We start from the raw sequence: 16,416 nt of genomic DNA on the forward strand, positions 1-16,416 counted from the left end.
TCCAATAATTTAAAAGCAATTTATAAAATATAATAATAATTATAGAATATATAAAATATGGTCTTTAATAAAAACTATAATATCCAATTATTATGTGTCAAACCATTCATCAGATATATACATATATCGAACAATGAATTGATAAGGAAGCATTTACAGAAATTACCAATTAACACTTGTATTTTTTCAGCAAATCCCCCAAATAACACATTCTGTAAATTTTGTAACGGACTGTACTCGATGTACTACAGTCCCTTACAAACACTGGCGTCGGTAAGTGTACTATAACAATTACACATGTGTGCGTGTTTTATACCACAGATTCTGCGCGATGGACCCCAGTATTCTCGCAGCCATGGACAAAGAGGCACTCAAAAAGCAGATCGAAAACATGAAGTACCAAGCGTCTATGGAACGCTGGCCGCTATCTAAAAGCATTGCAGCGTGAGTAACAAATTCCATTTTTAAATTTAAAAAAAGGAACGCGTAGTGTTCATCGCCATTCGTGAAGTGAAATAGGCCGGGTTAGCCCGGGAGTGTCCCTGTGCAGTGCCCCATACAATTTTGGTGCTTTTTCTTTATGGATTGAGGTAGAAAATTGCGTGTACCATCAGCTAAAACGGGTAGGCGTTTGTCGTCGCATAGAATATTGTGAATGGTTTCTTTTTATTTATATTTTTTTTATTTTTTTTTTAATTCTCGTCGAATTCTGACTTCTATACTTATTCCGCTTTTCGTATTGTCAATTTTTTTTTGTTTATATCCAAATACATTTTAATAATTTTTATTGGCACTTGCCATTAATTTTTAGGGCGGTTATTACGTTAATGCCTGTCTGACACTTAATTTTTTTCAGTAGCTATGAAAACCATTTTTATTAGACATCGTTAAATTTTAGTATCAGTGAGTTACATGTTTTATTATAGGGAATCGATATGATCGCCCTAACTAGGTTATGTTTTTACATTTTATAGCATCGTTTCAGATACGCCTAATGGTTTCTTTACTTTCGATAAAATGGTCAATTTTCACTTTAAATTACTGCCCAAAGTCTTATCAATACCTTTAATATTATTTAATGTAAGGCCATCTACGTTTTTATTGATTTCTGACCTACGGTAACATAATTCGGTATTCCAATGTGTCCCTTATAATCCTTTATATATTATAAGGCATTTTCCAAACTTTTCACATGAGATGTTACATGTGAAGTACCTATACCTTCGTACGTTTTTTGTTTCTTGTTACATCATTAACAAAATTGATGTAATGATTAGTTAAATTTACAAAGTATCCAAAAATATAAATGATATTCCTAGACCTAATGCAAAAATCTGTTTTTATTAAAGAAAATAAATTGTACATTTAATTTTCTTTTTTCCGACGAAACATTAACACAAAAATTTGACACGAACGAAAAATTTTAATATCTACGATAACTATCTTGCTAATTTGCAACTCAGGGTATAATCAGGTCAAATACATTGGAAAATATTCTATATTAACTCCTTTTCACGGACCCGTCATAGTCTGGGACATTATATTTTTATATAGAAACTGCTAAATTGCATAAATAGTATTTAATGTCAATGATACCTTACTCTACTATTTTGGAAGTTGCTTTTGAACGGGTTTATTTTTATGTCATTATTTAAATTATTCTTTATTAAGAAATCCTCTGATATTTCTTTAAATTTCGTCAGGAATGGAAATTATTGAAAGACTCTGTATTTACATTACATTAAATGATAAAAAAATCTTCTAATCATACATACTAATTGCCAAAATTACAGAACAAACATTCCGATAGTGAGAACATTCACGTGCTCAAATACCAAAGAAGTGTAGTGGTTGAATATACATGCATGCAAATTTTGGGGTTTTGTCTTAACAAGACTTGGGTTAAACAGTACTTAATTTAAAACCTAAAACCCTTAAAAAATTCATTATTTTTGAGTACTGTTTTACTTAAAAATAATGAATGATTTTGTATTTCATACATTTTATGAATACACAGATAAAAACACATCTGTTTCCGGGTGAACTTTTGCCCTAAAAATTATGAGACTCTGGAATGCCTTACCCGAAGACCTCAGACATAATTTTATGGGAAATGTGCATTCTTTCTTCCTCAGAAAACAAACGACGTAATGATTCATCATCTCTTACTTATGTGAACAATATTTATGTATGTCTATGAATAATTCATTCGCGTTTTTTTCTTACTCTTAAAATGCATACATATGGTCACGTCTACATCCCTCGCGGAGTAGACAGAGCCAACAGTCCTTAAAAGACTGATCGGCCACGCTCAGCTACTTGGCTTAATGATAGAATTGAGATCCAAATATTGACAGGGTGCTAGCCCATCGCCTTAAAAAAGAATCCCAAGTTTGTAAGCCTATCCCTTAGTCTTTTACGACATCTATGGGAAAGAGATGGAGTGGTCCTATTCTTTTTTGTATTGGTGCCGTAAACCACACGGCACCGGATAATTATCTGTTTGCTATTTTCTAAAGGTTGACTAGTAGATAATGCTATTAGCATTAAGTCCACCTATTGTACCTTTTAAGCGCAATAAATTCTTAAAATATAAATTAAAGTAATCAAAGATTACTTCATTTCAATTTACATATATATGTACTTTTCTATGAAAAAAAATCTATTTTTTGTTATTTTCTCTAAATTTGATATGATTTTTGGATATATTTGTAATATAATATACATGTTTAAGTAAATACCTAATATACTCGTATAAGTAAGTCCAAACATATAATAAAACTATAACTGAACTTTGTCTGTACATTGAAGATATTTAAGAAAAAAATATAAGGGGTCTTTTTAGGTTTAATAGAAGCCAAAACAATTTTTTTTAGAATTTTTGTCTGTCTGTCTGTCTGTCTGTCTGTATGTTTGTACGCGCATCACGCAAAATCTACCAAACGGATCTGAACGAAATTCGGCACAGATCGGAAGACAGAACCTGGATTAGAATATAGGCTACTTATTATCCTGAAATTCTATCCCAAGGGGATGAAATAGGGGGTGCAAGTTTGTATGGAACTTCGTCATTTTTAAATCGATATTAAAAGCTATTAATAATTATAATACATAGACTGATAGACAAAACTGTAGTCAAAATCTATACTAATATTATAAAGCTGAAGAGTTTGTTTGTTTGAACGCGCTAATCTCAGGAAGTGCTGGTTCGAATTGAAATAATCTTTTTGTGTTGAATAGACCAATTATCGAGGAAGGCTTTAGGCTATATAACATCACGCTGCAACTGTAAGGAGCGAAGAAATAATGGAAAATGTGAAAAAAACACGGCGAAAATTATTCACCCTTGAGGGCTGCAATGATGCCTAAAATAACTATTCCACGCGGACGGAGTCGCGGGCACAGCAGTCATTAATAAATTAATATTAAAATTGTTATATTTAGGATCATTACCGTTTATTTTCTTGAAAAAAATATAAAAAAATTAAAAAATTAAAATTTCTTCATAGATTGCTCTGATAAATCTCTTAAAACTAGCTTTTATCTTTGGCATCTAATTCCTAAAAAAAAACATTTTTTTTATTCTAAAATAAATATTTCAATTCTCACACCAAGAAACCAGACTCCATCCCACAGTTAGTAATAGGTATCGAAAAATCTAGATAACCTCTTCTGTATTATTTGCTGACAACTAAAAGCCAACTTAACATCTCTAAGGATTTAAAGTTCTAAAAACTTGAAAGTTTCACAGAGCTTTATTTGACACATGATAAAGGCTAGACAGATTAATTTTGTTTCTTCGATACATACATACATACATATAGTCACGACTATTTCCCTCGCGGGGTAGACAGAGCTAACCGGAGAACCACACCACAAGAATATAAATATAACGCTATAAATCTATCATTGGCATTTGAAGTTTCAAATGTGGATTTCGCCACAGAATTGAATTATGAAAATAGACATACAGACGGGATATCTTCCACTGTTTATTTATTTAAAGTAAGATTTCGAATTTCGAAATTCGTGGCCATTCAGTCTTTTCAAGACTGTTGGCTCTGTCTGCCCCGCAAGGGATATACACGTGACCATATGTATAAGATATCGAAAAACACGGGAAAGACTTTAAATTCTTAGTTAGTAACCTCCCACTATCCTTGGATGTCGATTCCATTCAGCTTATGCGTCGTGTGGTTCCCGGCACCAATAGAAAGAAGAATAGGACCACTCTATCTCTTTTCAACCACTATTCGAATGTTTTATATGTTGCTTGAATGTGTTTCTCGTGTTACCTTAATCGGTTAGCGCGCAAACTAATGTACGTAACTCATAAAGGATTAATTGGCCGAGGTTGGATTTGAACTTATGCCTTAATGGGCATCCCGCATTCAAATCGGACAACTAACTTTCATAGTACATACATACATACATACATAAACTCACGCCTCTTTCCCGGAGGGGTAGGCAGAGACTACCTCTTTCCACTTGCCACGATCCCTGCATACTTCCTTTGCTTCATCCACATTCATAACTCTCTTCATGCAAGCTCGGCGGTTTCGGGCACTTTTGACCTGACCCTTCACCAGGACGTCCTTAATTTGACTTAACTTTCATAGTATGTCAAAAATTTATAATGAATGTCATAAAATTCAATTTGCCATGTAAATTCAACATGATTGCTAATTAAAATTATATGGAACAAATAAGGAAACTTTATTAACATGATTATAATAACTTATTATAACTTGTTTTTAACATGGCTAATAAGGACGTAACATTTTCCTTACGAGTAAATGTTTTTTTGTTTGTTTGTTACAACTTTATTGCACAGATTTGTACAAGAACAAGACATACATAGTTATAAAAGGAATTAATCACTTGCAATTGCGGACTTATCCCATGGAGGGATCTCTATCAGTCAACCGGCGAATAAATGAACTAGATAATAAGTAAAAATCGGCAAGTCGCTGTGTTGTATGTAAGTACATCAAAGCAAACATTTGAACATGTAAATTTCAATTCTGTCTACATACATATAATCACGTCTATATTCCTCGCGGGGTTGACAGAGCCATCAGTCTTCAAGAGACTGAAAGGCCACTTTCAGCTTTTTGACTTAATGATACAATTGAGATTCAAATAGCGACAGGCTGCTAACCCATCGCCAAAAAGAAGAATTCTAAGTATATAATCATTTTCTTTAATCGCTTTTTACGACACTCATGGGAAAGATGTAGATTGGTCCTATTCTTTTTTCCATTGGTACCGGGAACCACACGGCGCACGGTTCTGTCTAACCCGTGGTTAAAGATGTTTTGTTAGTAGGTAAAAAGTAATTTTCAATTTAATATCTTTGACTGGAAGAGATCCCTTCATGGGACAAGTCTGCCATTGCAAGTGATATATTTCTTTTATAACTATGTACTACTTTCTTGTTACTGTGTAAATTTCTATACAATTAAGATATTACAATCAAGCAAACAAACAAATACATACATACACACATATGGTCACGTCTATATCCCTTGCGGGGTAGACAGAGCCACGTTCAGCTATTTGGCTTAATGATAGAATTGAGATTCAAATAGTGACAGGTTGCTAGCCCATCGCCTAAAAGAAGAAACCCAAGTTTTTAAGCCTATGCCTTAGTCGCCTTTTACGACATCCATGGGAAAGAGATGGAGTGGTCCTATTCTTTTTTGTATTGGTGCCGGAAACCACACGGCACTCCATGGGAAAGAGATGGAGTCGCAAACAAACAAATCTTTTACGCTTTATCTATTAACGCCTTTAACGTCAGTTTCCATAACAAAACATACGAACTGTCAAACAGTTTGCCAAAGCTTTCGTCCCTTAGTCATGTGTGTGGGCCGATTGTTGTATGTATATATATTTCGATATTTCGTTGTTTCAATAGAGCGGGAAGCGTGTGTAAACAACTATATATTTAGTATCTACATGGTCGAGTGGTTAAGGTGTCCGACTTGAAAGTACGTGTTCGTAGAAAGCATTCATTCATGTATATACTCGTAAACTCTTACGATTTTTTTATTGAAATCTGATGACGTTTAAAATCAAACTGAATAAAAGTACTAATCTTAATTTAAAAAAAAAAAGAAAATGAAATAATAGCTAATCTAAAAATGTGAAAAATAAATTCTTACAACTGATTTCACATTTATATTCCTGTCACTATATCTTATTATTTAAAATACTTTGTTATTTCTTTATTCATTTTTTTTTTTGTTTTGGTACATCAGCATTATTCTATTTTTTCTGTTCCATTAAGAAGAATTTGTTTGTAAAAAGAAATATTACTTGACGAAAAATTGAAAAATTTAACGAGGTCGCCAGCCATCAAGTATCAAATTGAATTTTATTGAAGACTGGAGTGTTTTATCTCACCCTTCAGGCTATAGAATTCTGTTCACATTGGTAAAATGGCGATTAGAGGAAAAATACAGTTAACCTTACTACTGTTTGTAGCTACTACTACTAGTGTACTACTAAAACTACTATTCTACTACTGCATTACTACAACTACTATACTACAACCTCTATTGTACTACTACAACTACTGTACTACTACGACTACTGAAATATTGCAACTACTGTACTACTATAACTGCTACCTTTACTGTACTACTAAGACTACTGCACTACTACAACTACTGTGCTACTGCAACTACATCATCTACTGCACTTCTGCTACTAGGTACTACTGTATTAGGTACTGTACTACTACAACTGTAACTAGCTGCTTCCCGCGACTTCATTCGCTGAAAGTTTACTGAATAAGCTCACCTTCTATATTTTGTGTCTGATTTCGTTATTTCACGGTTGGTCCCAAAATAAAAGTCGTTCAGTTTGGTGTACTGATTCACCTTTTATTCTTCAAAATTCTTGTTAATTACATACAACCCTGTATATGATCAAACTCGGTCTAGTAGCTGTTGAGTTCATTCGATTATATCGATTATAATATAGGTAAAATATTTATCGTTTTTTGGATGGAACAGAATTCCCCTCGTCGCCGCTACGACTGAAGTAACTCATTACCAAAACTCGCTCAATACAAAGGCAATGTGCCAAATTCACTTCTGAAATACTCCAACAACAAGCATAGCCCGATAACGTTAAGATGTATGTTAAACGTTATGTGTTGAAACAGAAATACCTACATATTATTTTGGCTAGATGTTTCGTTGTTCTTGAAAATATGTTTGTTGCAAAACTTTTCTTTTCAATAAAAATATACATATATTTTTAAAAACTTTGGCACGAAAATGTGCTAAAAATAATACTATTTGAATCTCCATTCTAGTATAAAGCTAAACGTAGATTACTTATGTCAAAATGCTGATAGGTGTTTTATGCATATCCCATAGTTGCCTTTTACGACATCCATGGGAACGAGATGGAGTGACCCTGTTCTATTTTTTGGTGGTGTCGGGAATCACACGGCGCTAATTTAATATAAAAAAACACTTTAATAATCAAAATTGCTCATTACACCAAAACAAAATAAGATTTTAATACAACAGCCATTTTCATTAGTATTAATTTTTATTAGTAACCGTAAGAATAAAATTATAACAAACGTAAATCCACGTTTTCATCGCATTAACTTTATTTATACGCGAAAGCTTCAATTCGGTGGAGCCCATTATATAACCAAGTTATCCCTTAACTAATTTAATTTGGATATAAGCAATAAATTTTGATCATGGCGCTCAGAAGTCGATTTCCGTGACCCTTCGGTATGATTATACCTCTACGTTGACTTTCAATATGGACATTAATAAGGATATACCTGGATTATGTTATTACGTAGACGACTTTTAAACAAATTTTGAAATTGTAGCGTTATTGAAACTTTTATTTTTAATTTTCTTCTTCAGTTTTAAGAACATTGGGACTCTTTATCATTAACTAGTTTCTTTTATCATTTTGTCAAACGCATCCGCGAGAGACCAAAGTCGCGGCTAATTTTTTCACATTTGCTGAGCGGAAACCGTTTTGTTTGTAATATCTTTATTAAAACATTATTGTTATATATAATAACGTCTATATCCCCTGCGGGGCAGACAGAGCTAACAATCATCGATTGAAAGGCCACGTTCAGCCGCTTGGCATTGAGATTCAAATAGTGACAGGTTACTAGCCCATCGCGTAAAAGAGGAATTTCAAGATTATAAGCATTAGTCCCTTTGACCCTTAGTCGTCTTTGACGACTTCCATGGGAATGCAGACTTACGCGTTTAAATTACAAATACCTGTTCTACGGTTGTCGCGCTTAGAAAGAACCATTTTTTAAAATATGGCGTCTAAAATGGCGCTTTTGTCATGTGAATTGCAATTTACAAACCCACGATAAGACGCTTGCTTAAGAAATATGTGGTGATGACGTCGCGTCAGCCATAATATCTGGGAAACACTATACTTAGCCGTTGCTCGTAAACTTAAATTCAAGTTCCCGCAGGAATTTCGAGATAAAATCTCTCAATGCATCCCCAGACCACTTAAAATATGAACTATCATACCAAATTTCAAATCTCATGCACCCAGCTCCCTGCATTAGCATTATTTGCGCTGTTCGTCCACTGATGCTCATATAATATAAATAATAAATATATACGGGACAAATTACACAGATTGAGTTAGCCACGAAGTAAGTTCGAGACTTGTGCTAAGAGATACTAACTAAACGATACTATATTTTATAATAAATACTTATATAGATAAACATCCATATCCCAGGCCAATCAGAAAAAGTTCCTTTCTCATCATGCCCTGACCGGTATTCGAACCCGGGACCTCCGGTGTCACAGACAAGCGTCCTACCGCTGCGCCATAGAGGCCGTCTATGGGGGATATATATATGGGGGTGACGTCATATCGACCCCCATATTGTTTGGAAAACCCTCGGTCGATGTATTTCTGTCTCTAAATACATATGGAATTGAATAAAAATAAATTGACATCAAGATAGGCCGTCGTCGGTCGAAGTTATGGCGAATAAGAGACTTTTTTCCTATACTAATTAGTTTCTAGAAAATAACCTTTGAGATTCGACTATTTCGACTATATTCGATATCTAGCCCGTAGAGGATAAAATGCATATATAAAATCAAGACTCTTTTCCAGAAGGGTAGGCAGATATTACGTTCCACCTGCCACAATCCCTACTATTACCAAATACTCTTTTACGCAAGCTCATCGGTTTACGGTAGGTAGTCTTGACCTGCATAAAATGCGTCTATACCCTTGCGGGGTAGTCAGAGCCAACATGTCATGAAATACTGATAGGCCACGTTCAGCTGTTTGGATTCCAAGTTTATAAGCCTATACCTTAGTCACCTTTTACGTCGTCCACGGGTAACAGATGATGTCGTCCCATTGATTTATATTTATGTATGATTTAAAAATTCATGGGAGTGACGTCACGACAGAGCCATATTGTCTGGGAGACCCTCGCTCGCTATATTTTTGGTCGAAAACTCGCCGAGTACGTATGGAATTGAAAATAAAATGACATAAAGATAGGCCATCGGTTGTAATTATGGCGGACGAGAGATTTTTTCTGTTGTCGGGTTTCTCGGTGAGTTGTCGAATGGAAAGTCCATCACGTCTATATCTCTTGCGGGGTAGACAGAGCCGAAAGTCTTGAAGAGACTGACAGGTCACGTTCAACTGTTTGGCTTAATGATAGAATTGAGATTTAAATAGGCATATGTTGCCTAAAATAATCCCAAGATTATAATATAGTCCTATTATTTTTTTTTATTGGTGCCGGGAACCATACGGCACTAACACGGCTTTAAGCCTTTCTCAATAAATGGTCTATTCAATACAAAAAATACGAACCAGTAGTTCCTGAGATTAGCGCGTTCAAACAAACAAACAAACTATTCAGCTTTATAATATTTGTATAGATAATTACTATCTAGTTTAGAAAGTGGTTTTAATTATTTACGTGACTCGGCTATGTCTGGCCCGTAAGAAATAATAAATATATATATCTAATTTTCATTCCCTGAGGGTAGTCAGAGAGTTAATGTTCTTAAGCTTCATTCACATTTTGATTGTACATACATAGTGCGGTATTTTGGACACTTGACTCTGTCTACCCCTTAAAACGCAACGACGATAACATATGTATGCATTATTACCTCTTTTTAACCGTGCCATCTGTTTCCTTTGCTAAATTAAATGCATGCGTGTTCAAAAGTGAAATACGACTAAGGGACAAAGACATGTCATGTCTATTCAAAAGTGGAATAGCTGAAACACGCATCAACAAGACCGCAGCCCACCTAGCTACTTACCCAGAATAACTGACCCAAAAACAAAGCCACCCCCTGTCACTTGCCAAGGGGGTGATCCGGGGGGAGGGGTGGAGCGAGGGAGGGGCAGTGCCTTCTTATAATAATGTATAAAGCATGGCCGAATTTCGTGTGTGCCAGTGTGATTGGGGGGGAGGGTAATTACTGGAGTGTTTAGTGGTTAAACTTTTCACTTAAGATCCCAATATAATTGATTAAATTGTCTGTATATATAGTTCCATGTTAGTGGTTCCGTCCGTCTGGTTCTCGGCACTTTAAAAAAATAAGAATAAGACCACTAGGTCTCATTCCCATGGATGTTGTAAAAGCCGAATAAGGGATTGGATTATAAACTTGGGATTCTTCTTTTAGGCGATGGGCTAGCAACATGTCATTATTTGAATTTCAATTCTATCGTTAAACCAAACAGCTGAACGTAGCCTATCAGTCTTTGTAAATATGTTGGTAAATATTTAAAATATAAAAAATAAAATTAAAATATGAGCCACAAAAAAATTTATATGCACAAGATTGAATATGGGACCAACTGAAGAATGTACATACATATTTATACGAAAGAAGGTATCTTTAAAATTGGTGTGATTCACCGAGTAATCGTGTCATAAACATACCTACATGAGTCATAAAAATTTTGTTCCTCAATGTTTACTAGCGACCCGCCCCGGCTTCGCACGTGTATTATTTCCACATAGGTATAAACCTTCGTCTTGAATTTATATTAAATAAATATATACGTCACAAATTACACAGATTTAATCACTCGGTCTATATATAAAAAAAAAACTGTATCAAAATCCATTTTGTAGTTTTAAAGACCTAAGCATACATACCTACATACATAGGAACAGACGCGGGAAGCGACTATGCTTTATACAATTTAATGATAGATAAATCGTAACAAACAATACCTACCCCTTTTTGCTGTAGGTTGAATACCAAAATAATTTCTCGCTCGGCTACTTTTAAGGCCTAAGACATAAAATGTTGCCTATTTCGTTAAGAAAAACATGTTTGTTCGAAATAGATATTATTTTTATTACGCACCTAACTACGCGTTCTGCAAAAAAAAAAAACATATCCAATTTTATTACCTCGTTACTTTACTTTATATTTCATTCACACCGCATTCATATCGGTACAGTAATAAAATATTTTACACACTCGGATGTGCTGGGTTCAGTATGCCATCCTTTTTAGGAGGGACATTTTGGCAAAATTATGGCTAAGTTGCTATGCCGCGTAGTTCCCGGCACCAATACAAAAATAATAGGACCACTCCATCTCTTTCCCGTGGATGTCGTAAAAGGCGACTAAGGGATAGGCTTACAAACTTGAAATTCTCTTTAGCCGATTGGCTAGCAACCTGTCGCTATTTGAATTTCAATCCTATCATTAAGCCAAATAGGTAAACGTGGCCATTCAGTTTTTTCAAGACTGGTGGCTCTGTCTACCCCGCAAGGGATATAGACGTGACCAAATGTATGTATGCTATGAATAAGGCGATTATTAAAATATAATTGAGTATTATTTTTGTTCGTCAGATTTTCATACTAAGTCATGCAATAGACAGTAAATGTTTTACACTTTTAATAAATGGAATAAAAAGATATGGGTAATTGACATTCGTTTCTTCCCGTTTTTTTTTAAATACCGTATGTATGTTGATTTTAAGTTTGAATCCACTTCATATATTTCACATGGATGTCGTAAAAGGCGAATAAGGGATAGGCTTATAAGCTTGGAATTCCTGTTATAGGCGATAGGCTAGCAACCTGTCACTATTTGAATCTCAATTCCATCATAAAGACACACAGCTGAACGTGACCTTTAATTCTGTATGTAACACTAGAGACCCGCCCCAAATCCATACACAACTACCCGAGATTAGCGCATACATGTAGACAGAGAAAAGAAGGGGAATTTATAATGTGTAGCAATACAGAACATACATGCCAAATTTTAGCATCCTTTACTCAGTAATTGCAGTAGTACGTTGCCGTCAGTCAGTCAGTCAATAATTTAAGTGTAATGATTGATGATTGAACTTTTTTTTCTTCCTTCCCCTCTTTCCAGTCAAGTAACAAAAACAATAAGTTATTCAAAGTGGCAAGCCACCGCATCTCAAACTTTGCAAAGCAAATCAATCTGTGTCCTCTCAAACTGTTCGAAAATTATTTTTCGCTGAACGGTTTCCATTTTTTTTTACAATAAAATTGCTTTGTTGCATTTTTGTTATTCAAATTCATTGAACGGCTTATCTTTTGATGATGCTTTACCACGTTTTTTTCTTAACTTTTTTAAACCTCAAAAATCTGGCACGTAAGTACATTTTTGCTAAAAATTTGTTTTTGCTTTTAATTAGGTACTTTATTAAAATCGAAACTTTGTGTTGAAATATGTCCTTCTTATTTCAAATAACTGTTACTATTGCTAGGTCTCTTTACTTTTTATGTATACGGCAACATTTGACGGAATCTCTTCAAGTCTATAGCATTTCTTGTTACCGTATAGTAAGAAACAGGGACCGCCATTTTATGATACATTATTCAATGATGCCGTATGGTTCCCGGCACCAATACAAAAAAGAACAGGACCACTCCATCTCTTTCCCATGGATGTCGTAAAAGGCGACTAAAGGATAGGCTTACAATACAAACTTGGAATGCTTTTTTAGGCGATGGGCTAGCAACCTGTCACTATTTAAATCTCAATTCTGTCATTAAGCTTAATAGCTGAATGTGGCCATTCAGTCTTTTCAAGACTTCTGGCTTTGTCTACCCCGCAAGGGATATAGACATGACCATATGTATGTATGTATTATTCAATGATACCTTGTCCAAACATTTGGTCAAAAAGATACACAAATTTGGCGTATGTCCAAATTATTGGTTTTCGCACTTATGTCTATTTTTACTCCGTTCCTGTGGAATAAATCAAATGGGATTTATTATTGAACGTTTTAAAATATCATAGTGCCCTTTTTAGGGTTCCGTATCTAAAAGGTAAAAACGGGAACCTATTACTAAGTCTCCGCTGTCTGTCTGTCCATCATTCACCAGGCTATATCTCGTAAACTGTGATAACGAGAAAGCTTATAATGTATTTCTGTTTTCACTGACAATAAATACACTATTTTAATATTTTATTTAACAGCAAGAAGAGATTCTTTCTCCTCTCGTGAGAGAACAGTACATTAATGGGAGCCAAAAAGCTAAGAACGATAAAAAAAACTTAAAATCCAAATTAAGAATCGTGAAATGTTATAAATTGCGCGTAACGGAACACAATAACGGAATTATCGCGCCATCTAGCGTTCAACATAAATAACGTATGACAGATTTATAGCTGAATCGGGTAGGAGCAATATTCTCAAGTTTATTTGGTAGGTGAAATTGATTGCCAAATATATTGGATCTGAACTGTCGCCGGCGCCTTTGTGCGTTCCGTTTTACGTTAGTGCCGTGCCACTAATTTAATGCAGATTGTAAATTAAATTTTGCTGAATCTGGATTTTAAAATGATAGATCGCTACGATAAAATGCATTCGTTAATATATTTATTGAACAAACTTTCAATAACAAACGTTGTAACGTTCGTTCAATAAATATCTTAACACGTGAAAACATAATTTTGGGTTAGCTTATTTAGATTTTTTATGTAAATATCTTATGTTTATAGAAAACTGCGGCCTTTATTTTGGAATTTACGAAAAAAAGTAAGCAATGCTTTTCCTAAAGGTCTATTTTATGTCAACCAAATTTCATAAAAATCGCTTAAAGTAGTTTTTGAGTTTATTCGTTACGCGTTAGTCGTTCGTTAAGCGTACAAAAATACGTATATTTTCTGTTTATTATTAGTGTGGAATTAGTAGCCTACTCAACAAAGTAACTTAAATAGATAAAAAGTAACTTTAAGTTAGGCCAAATCAAAAATTACGTACACATATGCGAAAAACTATTAAAATTACATTTTAATTATAGATATACATTTGTTTGCTTGAAAAGGTTAGAACGTTTCAAATTTAATTTAAAAAAAAAACGATGTTTTATAAGTAAGTACGTAAAAAGTTGTACTATTTACAATGTGGCAAATACAGGAATGTAGCAACACTAATTGGTATCCACATTCAAATCCCCTGCAACAGATACAGGGCCGCATTCATCTCACACGTCGAACATGTCATGACATGAACGGTTCACATAACATCTCTCCGAGATATACACACATCCTATACCCTAATTGATACCTTTTCACCTGGCGTCGCTTTTGTAAAATACACGAACCAAATACCCACGGCCGATTGATTGAAATTGATGCCTGAATACAGCTCTGACATATTGGACTTCTGAATGCGGCCCTGGGCTCACTCGAATATGGTTTTGTGCAAAAAAAATTGGATATTGAAAGCGATTGGAAATTGAATTGATATTTTATGTGATCGTCTCGTTTTTTTTACGCGTGCACTAGGAAAATGTGGTGTTTTGTTTTTAGAACGTAGACTTTTACAGCTGGACCTGGCCTTTTAGTCTTTTCGAGACTGTTAGATCTATCTAGTCCGTAAGGGATATAGACGTGAATATATGTATGTATGTGTTTTTAGAGACTGGCAAAGTTTCTTGATTCCTCCTGGCGTTAAAATAGATAGGTGTTTTTGTTGTCGAGTTGTGCTTTTGAAAATAATCCTAAACGATGAATGAGTCAGGGTTTTACACGAATTGCCTTTTATCGGACCCCTTTGCAGGGGTACCTAAACCATATTAGATTTTGGAAAAAATTCACTAGACGAGTCTATATCGCCTACGGGGTCAATAGAGCCAACAGTCTTAAGGCTGAAAGGCCGCGTTCAGCTCTATGGTATATGGTTTATGTTAATGAAATTGAGCTACAATAAGAATCCTAAGTTTATTAGCCTTTCCCTTATCGCCTTTTACAACATCCTTGGATTGACATGGAGTGGTCCTATGCCAAAGTGCCGAGTATTTTGGTACTTCATCGTTCATGAAAAGAGAAATCTCTCTCCAGACACTAATACCCATTTCCGCTCCAACACTAAAACATAACAAGAGAACATATAACTGCAGGTTTTATAAGTGTCCGAAGCACACAGCTGGCCGTTAAACCCTAAAGTGGGCATAAAACCTCTTGATGTTCAGCAAACGTTATTTTAAATGGTTAAAAATAACACGATGACTGTATGCACGTTTCATACTTCTCTTTTGATGCTATTGGAATTTAAATTTTTACTGCAGAGAAATTTTATTGAAAGCTTTGAATGGTCTATCGGTCGTACAGTCAACCGCATATCAAGTTGGGTATCTTGTAATGGCGTGATAATAGAAATGAATTTCCAATTGAATAGAAAAATGTAGGAGTACTCTATCTTTCCCATCTCATCATGTTGTAAAAGGCAACTAAAAGATAGGCTTATAATCTTCTTTTAGGCGATGGGCTAGCAATATGTCACTATTTCAATCTCAATTCTAAATATTATAAAGCTAAACAGCTGAACGTGGCCTATCAGTCTTTTCAAGCCTGTTGGCTCTGCCTACCCCGCAACGGATATATTATTATATACACGTGATTACTATGAATGTATGAATGTTTTGCAATTGATTTGAGTTGATTGATATGCCGTGACTGTAAATGTCTTCCATTCTAGTTTTGTAGCAAAGAAGAATCTTTATTTACATACATACATACATATGGTCATGTCTATATCCCATACGGGGTAGACAGAGCCAACAGTCTTGAAGACTAAATGGCCACGTTCAGCTATTTGGCTTAATGTTAGAATTTAGATTCAAATAGTGACAGGTTGCTAGCCCATCGCCTAAAAGAAGAATCCCAAGTTTATAAGCCTATCCTTAATCGCCTTTTACGACATCCATGGGAAAGAGATGGAGTGGTCCTATTCTTTTTTGTATTGGTGCCGGGAACCACACGGCATCTTTATTTACTCGTACTAATTACTTACCAGCTGCTTTTCAAAGGGTCTTATATTTAGCTTTTAAGCCGTTGACTAGCAAAGTAAAACTTTATGCGCATAGACGTAGAAAAAAAGGCAGAC

General features: G+C 34.8%; 1 protein-coding gene across 3 annotated transcripts in view; it reads left to right on the forward strand.

Annotated features, from left to right (window-relative positions):
• Positions 1 to 16,416, forward strand: part of LOC106142158 (guanine nucleotide-binding protein subunit gamma-e) — a 29,080-nt gene that overhangs the window by 8,236 nt on the left and 4,428 nt on the right. For all 3 annotated transcript variants that reach the window (XM_013343822.2, XM_060947062.1, XM_060947061.1), the window contains one exon: positions 322 to 444. In XM_013343822.2, the coding sequence (XP_013199276.1) occupies positions 332 to 444 (113 nt within the window). In that variant the 5' untranslated portion in view covers positions 322 to 331. The remainder of the gene's footprint in view (positions 1 to 321; positions 445 to 16,416) is intronic.

This window comes from Amyelois transitella, chromosome 12 (assembly GCF_032362555.1).
Source record: "Amyelois transitella isolate CPQ chromosome 12, ilAmyTran1.1, whole genome shotgun sequence".
Classification (NCBI taxonomy): domain Eukaryota; kingdom Metazoa; phylum Arthropoda; class Insecta; order Lepidoptera; family Pyralidae; genus Amyelois; species Amyelois transitella.